Consider the following 17,026-nt stretch of genomic DNA (forward strand, 5'->3'; position numbering starts at 1 on the left):
AGTAATAAAAAATAATTTATTTAAATTTAATCCTACAAATTTGGAAAAAAATTAAATTTAGTACATATTGTTTAAAATTAGAAATATGAAAGCTATATTATATTTTTAGAAATTATTTATAAGAATTTTATGGAAATTAAATCTAACATTCCTCCACAGTAGGGGTAAATTCGTAATTTTACGTTTTTATATATAATTTCCCGTTTATTCTTACCGTCCAATTCGTTTCCATTTTTTTCCTCTGCAGAATGGCTTCTGTTCTCTTCCTTTTTCTTCTTCGTCTTCTTCTTCTTCTTCTTCTTCTTCTTCCATTGATATTCTCGCTGAATCAAGAAGGACTGTATCTTCAGCAAGTCAAACTCAGTCTCTCCGATCCTACTCAGTCCTTATCTTCATGGAACCCTCGCGATGATACTCCCTGCAACTGGTCCGGCGTCATCTGCGATTCCGTCTCTCGTTCTGTTGTCGCCGTCGACTTATCTGATTTCCAGCTCGCTGGACCTTTTCCGACCTTCTTTTGTCGACTTCCTTCTCTTTCTTCACTCTCTCTTTTCAATAATGCCATTAACGCTTCTCTTCCTGACGATATTGCCTCCTGTTCTGGTCTCCAGCGGCTTAACTTGTCGCAAAATTTCCTCGCTGGTTCTATTCCCGATGCGCTTTCCAAGATCACGAACCTTCGGTTACTGGATCTCTCTGGAAATAACTTTTCCGGGGAGATTCCGGTGAGTTTCGGTGAGTTTCGTAGGCTTGAGACGCTGAATTTGGTTGAAAATCTTTTGAATGGAACTATTCCGGGGAGTTTGGGTAATATTTCGAGTTTGAAAGAGCTTCAACTTGCGTATAATCCGTTTTCGCGGAGTGAGATTCCGAGTGCATTTGGGAACTTGACGAAGTTGGAGGTTCTTTGGCTTGCTAACTGTAATCTTGTCGATCGGATTCCGGATATTTTTGGCGGGATGACTCGGCTTAAGAATCTGGACTTGTCGAACAATAGACTCAGTGGGTCGATTCCGGTGTCAATCACTCATTTGAAAAGCTTAGTTCAGATTGAACTGTTTAACAACTCGCTCTTCGGCGAGTTTCCTTTGGGACTGTCGAATCTAACAGCACTGCGACGAATTGATGTGTCGATGAATCACTTAACTGGAACAATTCCGGATGATCTTTGTGCATTACAGCTTGAGTCGTTAAACTTGTTCGAGAATCGATTGGAAGGGCCATTGCCGGAGAGTATCGTCAGGTCCCCATATTTGAATGAGCTCAAATTGTTTAATAACAAGCTTAGCGGACAGTTACCCAGCAAACTTGGGCAAAACTCGCCATTAGTGCATCTTGATGTTTCATACAACGGATTTTCTGGCGCCATCCCGGAAAACTTGTGTGCAAAAGGGGCATTGGAAGAGCTTATATTGATTTACAACTCGTTTTCCGGGAAAATCCCTCCGAGTCTTGGAAAATGCACGAGCTTAAGCCGTGTTCGAATGAGGAACAACAAACTCTCGGGTTCAGTTCCAGATGATTTTTGGGGTTTGCACAACGTGTATTTACTTGAGCTCGTTGAAAATTCGCTCTCTGGGTCTATTTCTTCGAAGATATCTAGCGCCAAGAATCTCTCCATTTTGATGATCTCCGAAAATCAATTTTCAGGGTCAATTCCGGAGGAGATTGGTTCGTTAAGCAATCTGACTGAACTTTCAGGTAGTGAGAATATGTTTTCCGGTAAAATTCCGGGAAATTTAGTGAAGTTAAGCCAGTTGGGTAAACTCGATCTAAGCGATAACAAGCTTTCTGGTGAATTACCAAAGGGAATTGGAGCTCTGAAGAGGCTAAACGAGCTAAATTTGGCAAACAACAGGCTATCTGGGAATATCCCGAGTGAAATTGGAAGCCTACCTGTTCTTAATTATCTCGATCTTGCTAGTAACCATCTCAGTGGTAGCATACCTCTTGAATTGCAGAATTTGAAACTGAATTCGTTAAATCTGTCGAACAATCTCTTATCAGGAGCACTTCCTCCTCTTTATGCCGAGGAAATTTACAGAGATAGCTTTCTGGGTAATCCAGGTTTGTGTAAGAACACCCCAAGTCTTTGTCCTCGCATTGAAAAAGGCAAAAACCAAGGCTATTGGCTTCTCAAAGCCATTTTTCTACTCGCTATTGTTGTTTTTGCTGTTGGGGTCATTTGGTTCTTCTTTAAGTACAAGAAATTCAAGCAGAACAAGAATGGAATTGCGGTTTCGAAGTGGAAATCATTCCACAAACTTGGTTTCAGTGAATATGAAATCGCAGTCTCTCTCAGTGAAGACAAAGTCATCGGAAGTGGAGCATCCGGCAAAGTGTACAAAGTTGTGCTGAAAAACGGTGAGATCGTGGCCGTGAAGAAGCTATGGCAAGGAGCAAGGAAAGAGGACAACAGTTTAGATTCAGAGAAGGATGGATTTGAGGCTGAAGTTGAGACATTGGGGAAGATTCGCCATAAGAACATTGTTAGGCTATGGTGCTGCTGCAACACTAGCAACTGCAAGCTACTTGTTTACGAGTACATGCCTAATGGGAGCTTGGGAGATTTGCTGCACGGCAGCAGAAAGAGGTTTTTGGATTGGCCGACAAGGTATAAAGTAGCTTTGGATGCAGCTGAAGGCCTTTCTTACTTGCATCACGATTGTGCTCCTCCAATTGTTCATAGAGATATCAAATCCAACAATATATTGCTTGATTCTGAGTTTGGAGCTAGAGTTGCAGACTTTGGATTAGCTAAGTTCTTGAATTCTGGCAAGGACTCAGAGCCAATGTCTGTCATTGCTGGTTCTTGTGGGTATATTGCACCAGGTACCATCTTGATTTCCCTGAACTCTTACATGATTTAGAAACATAAGCAGTTCATATTACTTTTAGTGATTAGATTACATTATAAATATGTGTTAAGACGAAGATCATCTTCATATTTCCATGATGTTTTAGACTTGTAGTATCTGGTCTGCTGGCATGATTTTAGTTCTGAATCTGTTAGAACGCCTTGGGATTACGAGATATTTGTTGATCTGCATAATTACTCATTGAGGTTAAATTCTATGCTCTATTTTTTTGCATAGCCTCTCCTTAATCGAGGCTCAACTCTTTCTCTAGAGCTCTCGAACAAGGTACACCATTTGTTCAACACTTTAGTCACTTTTGACTACACCTTCAAGGCTCACAATTCTTTGTTCGACGTTTGAGGATTATATTGACATGACTAAGTTTAGGGCGTGGATCTGATACCATGTTAAGAGTTCTCATGGCTTTGCCTTGGGCTTCCCCAAAAGGCCTTGTACCAATGGAGATGTATTTCTGGCTTATAAACCTATGATCATTCCCTAAATTAGTGAACGTGGGACTTCCCTCCGAATGATCCTCAACAGAATTTGATTCCATTTACTCAGACAAAAGGGGTTGAGTACTTTTTTGACTTTCATATGGTGTGCTTGATGCAGAATATGCTTATACATTAAGAGTAAACGAAAAGAGTGACATCTACAGCTTTGGAATGGTGATTTTAGAGCTGGTGACAGGGAGGCCTCCAAATGATCCAGAATTTGGAGATAAAAACTTGGCAAACTGGGTCTACACCACCGTCGACTGCAGAGGACTCGACCAAGCAATCGATCCGAAACTCGGTTCAAAATACAAGGAAGAAATCTACCGAGTCCTCAACGTGGGACTTCTCTGCACAAGCTCACTCCCCATCAACCGTCCTTCGATGAGACGAGTCGTCAAACTGCTACAAGAGGCTGCAACAGAATCCAGACCCGCCATTGCTAGTAAGGAAACCAAACTTTCTCCACATTTTTCCTAGTATGCCTATAGTTTTCTCTAGTCTCTAACATTAGTCTTACAAGTTACAGCCAAAAGTATGTAGTTTCTTTAAATGTCAAAAAGTGGGTGAATGATTGATTATGAATGGAAGCCAGCAGAGATTTGTGGTACTAACCCAATGATTTGTTTTGAATAAAACCCCCAAAGTTTCTTAAGATCTTCAGTTTTTTTCAACAATGGAGGGTGGTGGGGTCAGTTGAGAAAGTCCCTGTTTGGCAGGACAAGTTTCATATTTTTGTTCTGTAATACAAGATGGAATGAATGCTCTAATTCAATGATGGCCAATGGCTCCTGTTGCTCAGCCGCCCCTTATTTACTGTATTGGGGCCCTTGTTTCTCTCTGGAAAGCAGCTGCTAGATGCTTCAATTATTGACCAAAATGAATGCCTTGTGTTTGGTACCATCAAAGTTCTCCTATTTGGGTAAATTTTGTGGGAAAATTGCATAAATTACCACTTTTAATTTGATTCATCAACGAATTACATTTTTGTTAAGTGTTGCAATCACTTCTTGTACTCGTTTTTCTTCCAGGTCTATTAGTAACAAGTTCGACATGTGAAGGTCTATAAAACAAGATTGATTGCAATATTTGGCTGGGAAATTGATCAAATTAATATTTCACACGTGTAACTGCAACATTCAACAAAAGTACAAAGAACGTGGTTATAACGAACCCCATAGTTTAGAAATTGAACTCATAAATTCGAAGACACGAAATTGGTTCCAAATAAGGAGTTATCTTATAGAACTTTATTTTAGGTTTACGTCCTATCATTACTCTTCGTGCCCGTTATCGGGCCAACATTAAATGTTGAAGAAAGTATTTGGACTCAAATTCCTACATATAACTCAACATCACATAGCTTTAGTTCAAATCTCTACTCCGACTTATTTTTCAGTTCAAATCCCTACGCACTCGACTCAACATGAGTTCAAATCCATACCCAGATATATTTTTAAACTATATATCATACATTTAGGAAAGGGTTGCCTTTTCTTTACCTTTTTATTCTCTCTCTTTATTTTAAATTATTTTTTTTACATTTTCAACAATAAAAAGAAAGAAAGAAGGGAAGAAGAGATGGTAATTTTGTAGTCTAAAATGCATGCATGTGTAGAAGTACACTGTCATCCAGAGTGGAAAGTGATTGTTTTGTGAGGAAAGAATATCAATTCCTTTTATTTTTTCCCCCCTTCATGCATTTCACTTTTCATGTACTCCAAAGTTCTTATTTTAACCTCAAATCCTAAATGCTCCAACTTGAATCAAAAGTTCCGAGTATAATTTAGTTTATATTGGGTATCCCGTCATGCTATAGTACCTCGAGATGGATAGAAGCAAATCGAATCCATATTACACTGTAGCTAGTCGAGCCTAACATGAACTAGAGAATAGCATTGAAACAAACATGAAAGTTAGCATCTTTTTGGACATTTTTAGCCTAAACAAATGCGATTCTCCCTAATCAAGGCGCGCTTTCGGTTCGATTAGACTAAAAAAGTAATAGAAAATAGAGATACCTTCATTCTTTTTCAAATACCCATTTGATATCACAAACAAAGAGCAATAAAAAATGAAAGAAATACACAATACAACATTAATGGAGTCCAAAAGGGGAATCCTTTACTTTTTTATCTCTGCCTCTGCTCCACCTTCGTCCCTTTAATCCCAAAACAAAAGGCCTCTGTTTTTGGAAGAAAAAGGCCTCAACTTTCTGTCCTTCCTCACCTGAATATGCATGGATCGCATCAGTGATCCTCCCCTGTTCTGCCATTGAAGGGTTTTTTTAAAGCTTGAGATTCCCTTTTGGTCTAACTTTATGAATACCCGTTCAAATCATATCAGATGTAATCACATCCATCCATTCACTGCTGATGGATGATGGCATATGGTGGGGATTCCCACACCCAAGAAATCCCTTGTTTCTCCTTCTCCACCCGTGACACTTTCTTCACTAACAGTGTGTCTAATTCTCTTTGCAGCAGGGTACATTTGGATCAAGTTACTAGCAGCAGAGTCTTGATGATCGCCACCATTTTCAAGGCTGCAACAACTAGGAATGGAATTTGAGTTAATTGAGCCATAAAGCCCTGAAAACAAGGCTTTCCCATCAGTTGTGGCACTGAATTTCAACCCAAAACTTGCCATTAATGATGATGGGTCTGTTGTTGTGGAGCTTGTCACTGCCATTTCAGCAGCCTTTTGTAGCAGAACAGTGGCTGACATGTTGGCTGCTGCTGCTGCTGCTGCTGATGATGATGCCATTGCTTGATTGGCTTGTTCTTCGTGGCTGTACAAGGAAGGAACTGAAAGAAGACAGCTTGTTGTTGTTGCTGTTGGTGGTGGTGGCGGCGGCGGCGGTGGTGGTGGTGCAAGTGGGTGATGGAAATTATTGTCTTGGGGGGAAGAATTTGGCATCCAAAAAGGGAAGGCTATTGTGGGTGTGAGGGAATTAACGTTGTTGTTGAGGAACATTTGAGAAGTTTCATGATCTTGTCTGAAAAGGGTGGAGGAGGGGAAGTATTGGTGAGGATTTGTGTTTGGTCTTAGGAAATGGTAGCTGTTGTCAGCTGTGTTCAGGGTTGATGCTGCTGCGTTTAGTCTTGCTGTTTCCTCTGCTAAGGCCATGCAGTATGCTCTGTGAGTTACATAGCTATCTCTCCTGCATTTCACACACCTTTTTTAGAACATATATAACATCAATATAACCGCTCTAACCGCTGTTAGCTGATATTGTCCTTTTTTAGTTTTTCTTTCTGGATTTTTTCTCGAAATTTTAAAATGTGTCTACTAGGAAGAGGTTTCCACACCCTTATAAGGAATGTTTCATTCCTCTCTCCAACCAGCATCCTTGCTGACACACTGTTCGATACCTGTCTCTCCCACCGCTAGCAAATATTATCTTCTCTGGGTTTTTCCCCTCAAGGTTTTAAAACACGTCTACTAGGAAGAGATCTTCACACCCTTATAAACAATGTTTCGTTCTCCTCTCCAACCAACGTGGGATCTCACAATCCAGTGATTCACCCCTCTTGAGGGTCGAGCGTCCTCACCGGCATACAGTTCGGTGCCTGACTCTAATACCATTTGTAACAGCCAAAGCCCACCGCTAGCAGATATTATCCTCTTTGAGCTTTTCTATCTGGGTTTCTCCTCAAAGTTTTAAAATGCGTTTACTAGGGAGAGGTTTTCACACCCTTATAAAGAATGATTCATTTTCCTCTTCAACCAACGTGGGATCTCACGAAGAAAAACATTCTTTTTCACGATATTATCGGTATATAGTTGATAAGTATATTACCTTGAAAATGGAGTTCCACAGTCACATTTATACTCTTTGGTGCCACAAGTTTTGGAGTGTGCTTTCCAATCTGACTGCACAGCATATTTCTTGGAGCACTTCTCGCACTTCCACTTCTTCTCGCCATGCTTCCTGCAAAAGTGCTTTTTAATGCCTGTGAGGTCTCCAAGCGCCCTTGAAGGATGGTGGTGCACACAGCTCTTCTCTGGACAAACATAAACTCTCTTCCTTGGCTCTTTGTTGCTGTTGCTTCTTTGCTTCAGCTTCCATGGAAGATTGTGTCCTCTTCTATGCAGCTGTAGGTTCTGATCCCTCTGGAAACCCTTCCCACATATGTCACACAAGAATCGGTTCGTCGCCATTAGGGTCTTCGGCGACAATGCCACGACTTCCGCCTTTGGATCTGTCGCAAATACGCCATCAAGTCAATATCAATATTATCGAAAATGAAGCAACGTTACAAGATCGAAGATCTAATACCATGTTGAATCGCTACGAAAAATTCAATCTTTTATTCATATTCTTGATGGGGTTTTGAACAAAAAAAAAAAGCTCTGATACTATGTTGAACCGTTGCGAGACTCAAAAGTTCAACCTAATAGGTTAATAAAAATTCAATCTTTCATTCATATTCTTGACGGGTTTTTGAAAAAGAAAAAGCTCTGATACCATGTTGAATCGCTACGAGACGCAAAAGTTTAACCTAATAGGATACGAAAAATTCAATCTTTTGTTCATATTCTTGACGGGTTTTTGAACAAAAACAAAAAACTTTGATACGGTGTTGAATCGCTTCGAGACACAAAAGTTTAACCTAATAGATTACAAAAAAATTTAATCTTTCATTCGTATCCATGAAGAAAGGTGATGACTTTTTAGCTTTCATCATGAGGGTTTCTTCAAAAACATCAGAAACTCAAAGAACAACTCGAGTTGAGTGAAGCTGCTGATTTTTCTTTTGCAAAAGTAAACAAAATTTGGGAGAGTTTTTTGAAGAATCAAAGAGGGTTTAGATGAAAAAGTTGAATATTCATCATCATATTATTCCCTACAAAAGAACAGACAAAACCCACAAAAACAAGAGCAAAAAGAACAACAAACATATGAAACAAAACACAAAGGTTGTTCTTGCCTGGATTTCCGGGGAGATTCCTCTTCTTCTTAAGAACAGGAGGGTTGTTGTTTGATCCAAGTGTTGGCAAGCTGCAAATGAAAGCATTTGAAATTGTTTGCTCTTCAGACATCTTCCTTAACACAAACAAAAATCCTATGATTTTTTGTTTTTGTTGTGTTCTTAGCTTGAATTGTCTCTCAAATCTACAAGAAACCTAGAAGCATAAGTGTTTAGCTGAAATGAAGGGTTCATCCATGTTATAAAGGGAGAGAAATTGACAAGATTTGGATCTCTCTCTCTCTCTTCCCCTCTCTCTCTCCTAGATTGAATAATTTATGGGAATATTTTCAAACTATCTTCTCTCTTTGGGAGAATAAAAAACTCATTTTTGGTGAAAAAGTTAAAGGTAAGAGAGGGGAAGGGATTTGATGGGCAAAGGTGCATGATGACACATATGATGAGAAGGGTTTTATAGAGTAAGAAATTAGAAAAAAGCTAGTTTTACTACCTTTTCCTTTTGGAATGATTATCCCATAATTTCTTTGGCCCTTCTCACTTTTATTCTCTCTCTCTCCCCCTAAATTATGGGTCGGAAATCGAGTTATTCAATACATAAGAACGATCGTGTCACTGTCTCTTAATATCTGTTTAGTGCAAGTTCGATATCTATGTCAATAGCTTATTAGAAAGATGTATCATTCATCGATATTATAACAGCCCACTTGTCCTCTTCGTCCAGTTACATATCGCTGTTAACCTCACAGTTAGCAAAAAAGCATCACTAACTTACGCTCTGACCCGAGTAGCATGAGGCACGTGGAATCCCGTGGGAATCAGCAAGGACCACCTTGCAAGGCTAAATACTCCTGGGTGACTGATAGTGAAGTAGTATCGTGAGGGAAGAGTGAAAAAAAACTCCATCAGGGAGTCAAATAGAACATGAAACCATAAGCTTCCAAGCAGTAGGAGGAGACCAGGACTCTGACCGCGTGCTTGGAGGGGTTTCTATACCTTTATGAGAAATATTTCATTCTTCTCTTCAACCGATGTGGAATCTCACAATCCACCCCTCTTGAGAGCTCAGTGTCGCCCGAGAGGAAAAGCCCAAAAAAAAATAATATCTGTTAGCTGTTACAGATACATACGCACCTAGGAAACTTCATTTTGGTATAGTTGTGAAGGGATGGAGAGAGAGAGATAAAGATTATAGAGTGAGAATAAACATAAAGGGATAATTAATAGTTAACTAGGGAAACATGTTTAGCTGACAAAGACAGTGAATTTTTAGAAGTATGAGCAGTCGTCCCCTTGTGAGCTGACTTTTCCTGCTCATCTTAATCATAATCTAATCATGTTTTGCTTTAAGACTTTGTTTAGTTTATAATTTTTGGAGTTTTGCTAATGAACTCTTGTGGGAATAGAATATTCTCTTCCCTCTCTCCCACATTTCACCCAAAGCCCTCAACTTTCGAGGCCCCTTTCAAAGATTCTCGAGTATGAACACTTCCCCTCTCTCTTTTTGAGGTCATTTTATAATCAAAACTTTGAATACAAGCTACACTATGAAACTATGAAGCTTAATTGAGTGTTTGATTAATAATTGGAGAAGGGGTTTAGGGAAAAGCAAATCATTGTCATTTAAGAGGGATGTTTGTTTTGTTTGGCTTGTCTTTTACACAAAAACTAAATAGGGTTTTGTTTACGAGCTATTTGTATCGATTTTGTAGGTATGTTTAGCTCAATTACCTAACAAAAATGACAATTTTGAACGAAAGATTCAAACTTTTCTTCGGTTAAAAGATGATATTGAATGTAGCTTATGTAGACGCGTTTTAAAATCATGAGACTGATGGTGAGACGTAACGGGCTAATACAGACACTATATGCTATTAGTGGCTTGGGCTGTTACAAATGGTATCATAGTCAAACACCGAGCAGTGTGCCAGTGAGGACGTTGGACCCTAAAGGGAGATGAATTGTGAGATCCCACATCGGTTGGAGAGGGTGTAACGATCCTAGCCCATCACTAATAGATATTGTCCTCTTTGAGCTTTCCCTTTTGGGCTTCTCCTCAAGGCTTTAAAATGCGCCAAGGAAGGTTTCCACACCTCCTCCCTAATCCTCCCTAACCAATGTGAGACATCACAATCCAATCAATGTGGAACTCTTTCCTTCCTCCAATCGATGTGGGACCACCCCCAAATTCACCCTCCTTCGGGGCCCAGCGTCTTTACTGGCATACCGCATCATGTCTACCCTATTCGGGGAACAGCGAGAAAGCTGGCACATCGTGATATTGTACTCTTTGGGTTTTCCCTTTCAAGCTTCCCCTCAAGGCTTTAAAACGCGTCTGCTAGGGGAAGGTTTCCACACCCTTATAAACGGTGTTTTGTTCTCCTCCCCAACCAACGTGGGACATCTACGAGGGGAACAAAATATTCTTTGCAAGAGTGTGAAAATCCCTCCCTGGCAGACACGTATAAAAATCTCGAGGGAAATCTAAAGAGGACAATATACTTCTAATAATTAAGAGGTCAGACGTTCGAATCTTTTCTTTTCTACATGACATTGAACGTATTAGTTAAAAAGATTTGTTTTGAAAGATTTTTTTTTTTTTTTTTTGTTGAGTTTTGTAATTATTTTTGGTGGAGATTGGATATATCCCAAAAAGAAGAGCAAGTTTGGATTGTGGAATCCAACATTTACAGAAGCTCACATGCATTGCCTTGGCCAGCCATGGCCTTGTTTAAAAGTTGAAGAATCTATGCCTTTTCACAAAACCCTAATATGTCTATCTTCTTTTTAACCCTTTTCCCTTTTACTAACCCCTTTTGAGTTCATATTTGTGATGGATTTAGGTCAATATATCTTGGGAGCCTTGCCCATTTGTGTATACATTCATACCCCTAATTTATATTTCTATCTCACCTTTTGTCTTCTTCTATGTATAAATTATATCATGTATGCATCAACCATATCTACGGATGTTATGGTTAACCCAATTGTGTATGGTTCAACTACTTTAGTAATTCGGGTGATGTGGAGCAGTGTGTGAATGACACCTGTAAGATCGGTGATGTACTGACGAGTCGTTCCATGGAGGAGTTTCAATTGAGGGAATGGTTTGATAGCCGAGATTGAAGACACAATGCCCATCTTCCAAATCAAAAGAAAAATGGGCTCGTTGGGAAGAAAAATGGAGCGTGGCCTATAGAGCACATGTAAGGAACAGTCGTGTGGATCACGCAACGAATCCCTATCTCTCTCCAAACATCTAAAGATGAAGGTAAAAGCCTTAGGTTATGGCTGCCCCGGCTTACTGTCTTTATCCTACTACTAGCCTTAGATATCTCTCTCTCTATATATATATATCCAAAGACGTCCCTTTTTGTAAAATTTCGTAAAATTTTCAAATCAAAGAACCCGTCATTATCGTTTTGATTAAATATATTTATATATATATATAAAAAAAAAAAACCCTTTTGCCCAATTATAAGGAAAATGAAGATTATTATAGGTAACACATTAAAATCAATGTGTGAAATACATGAAGGTGGGTATGAATTATTATTAAGATGAAGGTGATGGAATGGACAAAGCACCAAATGAACAAAGATCTAAAGGGATTTTGTAAAGATTGTCTTTTTCTACTCCAAAAAAGCAATCACTAAATTTGAAACTTTTTTCCCCACACCCCTTAACTAAACTCCAATTAAATATTGTATGTTATGGGCCAAGAATGTTCCTCTCTCTTATTTTCAACTCAAACTTAGGTAGGCATTTAAGCTACTCCTTTTGTCCCATTTAGAGAGAGAGAATGTTCAATGTTTTTTTTTTTTGAAGGAGAGAGAAGGAAAGATTAATAATGTCACCCCTTCTTCAATTATTGTAATATCAAACCTTTGATCCATCTGAGAGAGCCACGTGAATCCACCGTTAATGGTCTGTTACGTATTGTCATTAGGCTCATGGTTTTAAAACACTGTCTGCTAGGGAGAGGTTTCCACACCCTTACAATGAGTGTTTTGTTCCCTCTCCAACCGATGTGGGATCTCACTAGGCGGTGTGTCAACGAAGACACTAGCCCCTAATGAAGATGGATTGTGAGATCCCACATTGGTTGTGCTAGTAAGGATGCTTTGAGGGTCAGCGTTCTTATACCGATGTGAGATCTCACAATCCACCTCCTTTGAGGGTTAGCGTCCTTGTTGTCACAACCAATGTGGGATCTCACATTCCATCTTCTTTGGGGGCTAACATCCTTACTGGCACAATCAATGTCGGATCTCACAAGGGCTAGTGTCCTCGTTGACACACCGCCTAATGACGGACTTTAATACCATTTTTGTAACGGCCCAAGCCCACCTCTAGCAAATATTATCTGTTTTGGCACATTACATTATTGATGTTAGTCTCACAGTTTTAAAATGGTCTGCCAGGAAGAGATTTCCACACGGTTACAAAGAAGGTTTTCTCCCCTCTTTCACTGACGTGAGATCTAAGAGCGAGAGAAAGACATTTAATTTCTAAAAGCGGAGATCTTTGGGCCTTTTGCATAGTTTTACATGGGCTTTCTGGTTCTCACAGCCTGGCCCAAAACGCCCACAATCATTGGTGGCAAAGCCCAAAGATCAAAGCCCAAATATAAAGCCCGAAGCCCAAGCCACGTTAGCAGCTTCATTGTTTGTCTCTGTTCGTGTGTTCTTCAAATCGGAATCCCCAACAAAACTTCCGGTAGGGCTACGAATCCCGGCTCCGTCTTCTTTCTTCAACAGATTTCTTTAAGGTTTCATCTGAATTGCGAAAGCTTTGAATTGAAGGAAGCACATCAATTTGTGGATGGATGCAAAAGCTTTAGCAAAATCAAAGAGAGCTCACTCTCAACACCACAGCAAGAAGTCTCATTCAAATCAGAAACATAAACCTCCGTCCATTGGGACAAATGCACCTGGAAGTGCCAATAAGCCGCTAGGAAAGCACGCCAATGATGGAAATCTCCTCTCCCAGGCTGTGCCTAAACTTCCCTCAAATTGGGATCGTTATGGCGAGGAAATTTCCGTCGAAGAGACGTCCGGTGAGGCTTCCGCGCCAGTTTCCGATGTGATTTTTCCGAAGAGCAAAGGTGCCGACTACCGCCACCTGATTGCCGAGGCTCGATCGCAGATGCAGTCGAGTACTTGTATGGATGTTTTTCCGTCTTTGGATGATGTTCTTCCGAGTAAGTCTGCGCTATCTCTTTTGATTTGTTATAATAGTTCAGCTTGTTTGCAAATTATAAGTCTTCGAAATGGTTGCTGATTTGAACTTGCGAATGTGCTATTTTTGGAAGTGAAAATATAAGTCCCAGTCGGTTTGGTAGATTGTAGAGTTGCTGTAATTGATGGTCGGAGGTGGGGTTGAGTATCCTTTGCCACATGCAGGAAGATGGTTCCAATGCTAACTAACAATTCGGTTTCTCTACGCATTATGACATAATCTTTTATTATATCCACCGTCCTTATTGGGTTGTTTAAATCTTCAATGAACATAGAAAAGAGAAATATGTTCTTCGTTTTGATATAACCTACGGAGCATCCAAATTTCTGTTTAGTTGATACCTTCAATGAGTAGTGTTTGGATTTTAATATCAAGATTGAAGGGTTTGATATGGAAGACTTACATGCATAATCTAACAGGAGAGTTAAGTAGTGGAGGATCTGCTATGCTTGCAGCGAGGGGGGAAGGCATATTGTCCTGGATTGAAGATAATAGTTTCGTTGTAGATGAAAAAACCACTGCAAATCCTGAGGTAATTAGTCGATTGTTCTATATTTTTGTGTCAAGAATGCATTAAATTATTGAGCGTGCTGTATAATTTAGATTCTAAATTGTTAGATTACATCTTAATAAATGGCTATCATCAGCAGAATTCTTCATACACACGGGCACATATGCATATAGATGTATGTATGCATATATTTGTCTTTGTAGTGTATGTTGGACGTGAGGACCCAAACGTCGTGTCTAAACAATTCTGTGTTAAAGAACTTTTGAAGTAAATGTTATTGTGACATTTACACTTGTCCTGTTTTCTTTTCCGTTGAAGCACTATCAATTCCTTTCAGCCATTTGAAATGTGTATGACTGTGTTATGTTCTTGCCAAATGGAGTGCTCTAGCTAAGTTCTTTTTTTTTTTTGTTATCAATCTTAATTTTGAGTCCATGCCTCCCACATTGATTGGAGAGAGCAACGAGTGCCAACGAGGACACTGGGCCCCGAAGAGGGGGTGGATTGTGAGATCCCACATCAGTTGAAGAGAGGAACGAAACATTCTTTATAAGGGTGTGGAAACCTCTTACTAGCAGACGTGTTTTAAAAACCTTAAGGGAAAGTCCGAAAGGAAAAACCCAAAGAGGACAATATATGCTAGCGGAGTGGACTTGGGCTAGAATATACGGATTTGTTACTTAACCAAAAAAAATCCTTCTCTCTTTATCTACTTTTAATATTTCATAGTTCTGTTCTACCATTTTATGGAAACTGGTTTCTTTTTGCAGGCGTCATTTCTTTCATTGAATTTGGTCACATTAGCAGAACAACTTACAAAACTAAATGTAGCAGAGAGGCTCTTTATCGAGGAAGATATATTACCTTCAGAACTGGTATGCCTGATGTTTCACTAGCTTGAAGGGACTTTTAACCGATGTTAGGAGTTATCTTTAATTGCATCAAGTTAATTGTTAGCTTCTTTGATTAACCATTAAAAATGCTCTTCTTCCTTTGTAATTCAGAAGTTAGCAAGTGGTCCTTGAAAATCAAATCTTGGTCTGAATTTGAATTACAGACAATGTTTTTTCCTTGCTACAGCGTTCAGAGAGAAAGGCGGTCTGTGATCAACGGTCATCCGCGGTGCCAACATATGATTGTCAAGAGGGAATGAGAAATATTGAAATATCATCTGACACAGAATCCTACGAGAAGGGAAACGTCGAAGATGGAGTTCGAGATGTGACCAAAGCTTCTTCGTCGAGCTATTTCGGAAGTATCCATCAAGATCCAACCTTCAATCCATCACCAATTTCATCAAATCAGGTCCATTATAATGCTCATCCAATTGAGTTGCCAATATCCAGCCAAACTAACACACGAAAGTACACTGAACAACCCAACACGAAGTTCATAATTGAAAACCCCAACCAAAAGACCCCTATGTTTGAAGCAACAACTGCAGAAGCAGAATTGGATATGCTTCTGAACTCATTTAGTGAGACAATGGACCTCGATACCCCAGCTGCTGGGAGTAGCTCGTTCGACATAGATGAAGTCTTTAAGGCCACACCTCACATCCCAATTAAAGGTTCAAATTCAGGCAAGAAGGCACCCATTACTGCAGAACTTGATGATGCCTTGGATGACTTGCTCCAAGATACATCCCATCTAGTACCTCATAAAGAAAAGCCTGTCAACAACAGTCATTCTGGAGCCAACTCCATTGCAAAGGACGACTTCGATTCTTGGCTTGACTCAATCTGAGCTCTGTAAGTAAACAAATTCCTCACCCATGTAACCTACTTTGCTGTGTGAAAATTTAGTCTGCGTAGAGTTACTCGTTTCATTTTTCGACAATATTACACCTTTAGTCATTAAGCGAAGTTACTAATACTTTAACCTTAAACTCTACCGAGGTCGGCATTGTTACTCGTTCGATTTGAATCTTTGATCTCTTTAAACCGTCTTATCGTGCTAACCGTGTCAATTTGCTTCTAGAAAAATGCACATTGTGAGGCCCCTAACAAGCCACCATTATCAATCAAGTAATCCAAATGGTGGTTGGATTTGGTTTGATATTTTCTTGATAAAGTAAGTTTTAGATGGAGATTGAAATCTTGAGGGGTTCTTATACAGCCATTAATAAACAGTTCTGAATTGCAGCAGCTGCTGTTGTTAGGACTTCAGTGGTTGGCTATTATATTCTGTGGCTGATCCATTTCCTTAATAAAACCAAATTCAAACCAACTGGCATCTACTGTTTTTGTCTCTGTCTCTGTCTTTATTATTATTATTATTATCATCATTAGTATGGAAATATCTGTTCTAGTTTCTACAGGTATGAATTTCAGATGATAAATATCAGCATTTTGCAGAATTCTTCAGAAATTTTGATGAACTTTCTTTTTTGGGATTGTTTCAATTTTTGTGTTTGACGATTTGTATAAATCGCCTCTAAATAGTGAACTTATAACTTGATCGTTCTCGTAATTTGTTAAGTGTTATAATCACACTAGTAGCTTTTTTAATGTAACCAATCGGGCTCGGTACTTTGGTTGATTATAACACTTGACAAAATACAGGTGGGTGGGTAATTAAAACGTGCAGGTACACGTATGAATATCAACATGTCATTGGAACGATGGATGAAAAGTCAACGTATTTGATGTTCTTCTTTCAAACTTAATTTAAATAAACATCTTAGTCATGGTCACAGTCGTTTTATGTCGGTGTTTTTGTCTAACATTTTAATGGATTTTTACGAGATTAATAATAAATAAAAAGGTTTAAATTAATTATTAATTATTAATTAAAAAGATAAAATTAATATTTAGAATAGGCTAAAACCAATAGGTTGTTTTCCATTGTTGGGTAATGTCGGCGGAAGATTAAACCCTAATCACTAATTAAGCTTTTAATTATCATTTAATTACTTGATTAATTAAAAGGGACCACACCTATTGTCTTGAGTTGTGTGTCGCTTTGTTCTATTTTTCATTGCATGTG

At 39.1% G+C, this 17,026-nt stretch overlaps 3 protein-coding genes across 4 annotated transcripts; 2 read left to right on the plus strand and 1 right to left on the minus strand.

The window, feature by feature from the left end:
* Positions 1-236: 236 nt before the first annotated feature.
* On the plus strand, positions 237-4,451 carry LOC111437185 (receptor-like protein kinase HSL1). 2 transcript variants are annotated; one of them, XM_023075048.1, is made up of 3 exons: positions 237-2,832; positions 3,474-3,800; positions 4,387-4,451. In XM_023075048.1, exons 1-3 carry the CDS (start codon positions 249-251, stop codon positions 4,422-4,424), a joined length of 2,949 nt encoding a protein of 982 aa, XP_022930816.1. In that variant the 5' UTR covers positions 237-248; the 3' UTR covers positions 4,425-4,451. The 2 variants fall into 2 exon arrangements, with proteins under 2 accessions (XP_022930816.1, XP_022930817.1); XM_023075049.1 differs by lacking the exon at positions 4,387-4,451 and having other exon boundaries at positions 3,474-4,171.
* Positions 4,452-5,321: 870 nt separating this feature from the next.
* On the minus strand, positions 5,322-8,556 carry LOC111437187 (zinc finger protein NUTCRACKER-like). Its single transcript, XM_023075051.1, has 3 exons — positions 8,290-8,556; positions 7,158-7,560; positions 5,322-6,518 (listed from the first exon to the last, which is right to left on the minus strand). Exons 1-3 carry the CDS (start codon positions 8,399-8,401, stop codon positions 5,708-5,710), a joined length of 1,326 nt encoding a protein of 441 aa, XP_022930819.1. The 5' UTR covers positions 8,402-8,556; the 3' UTR covers positions 5,322-5,707.
* A 4,406-nt stretch (positions 8,557-12,962) lies between these two features.
* LOC111437188 lies at positions 12,963-15,995 on the plus strand. The gene is made up of 4 exons (XM_023075052.1): positions 12,963-13,489; positions 13,947-14,059; positions 14,809-14,913; positions 15,119-15,995. The coding sequence occupies exons 1-4, from the start codon at positions 13,111-13,113 to the stop codon at positions 15,782-15,784; spliced, it is 1,263 nt and encodes a 420-aa protein (XP_022930820.1). The 5' UTR covers positions 12,963-13,110; the 3' UTR covers positions 15,785-15,995.
* Positions 15,996-17,026: the final 1,031 nt, after the last annotated feature.

The sequence above is a fragment of the Cucurbita moschata genome, unplaced genomic scaffold, assembly GCF_002738365.1.
Source record: "Cucurbita moschata cultivar Rifu unplaced genomic scaffold, Cmos_1.0 Cmo_Scf00062, whole genome shotgun sequence".
Lineage (NCBI taxonomy): Eukaryota > Viridiplantae > Streptophyta > Magnoliopsida > Cucurbitales > Cucurbitaceae > Cucurbita > Cucurbita moschata.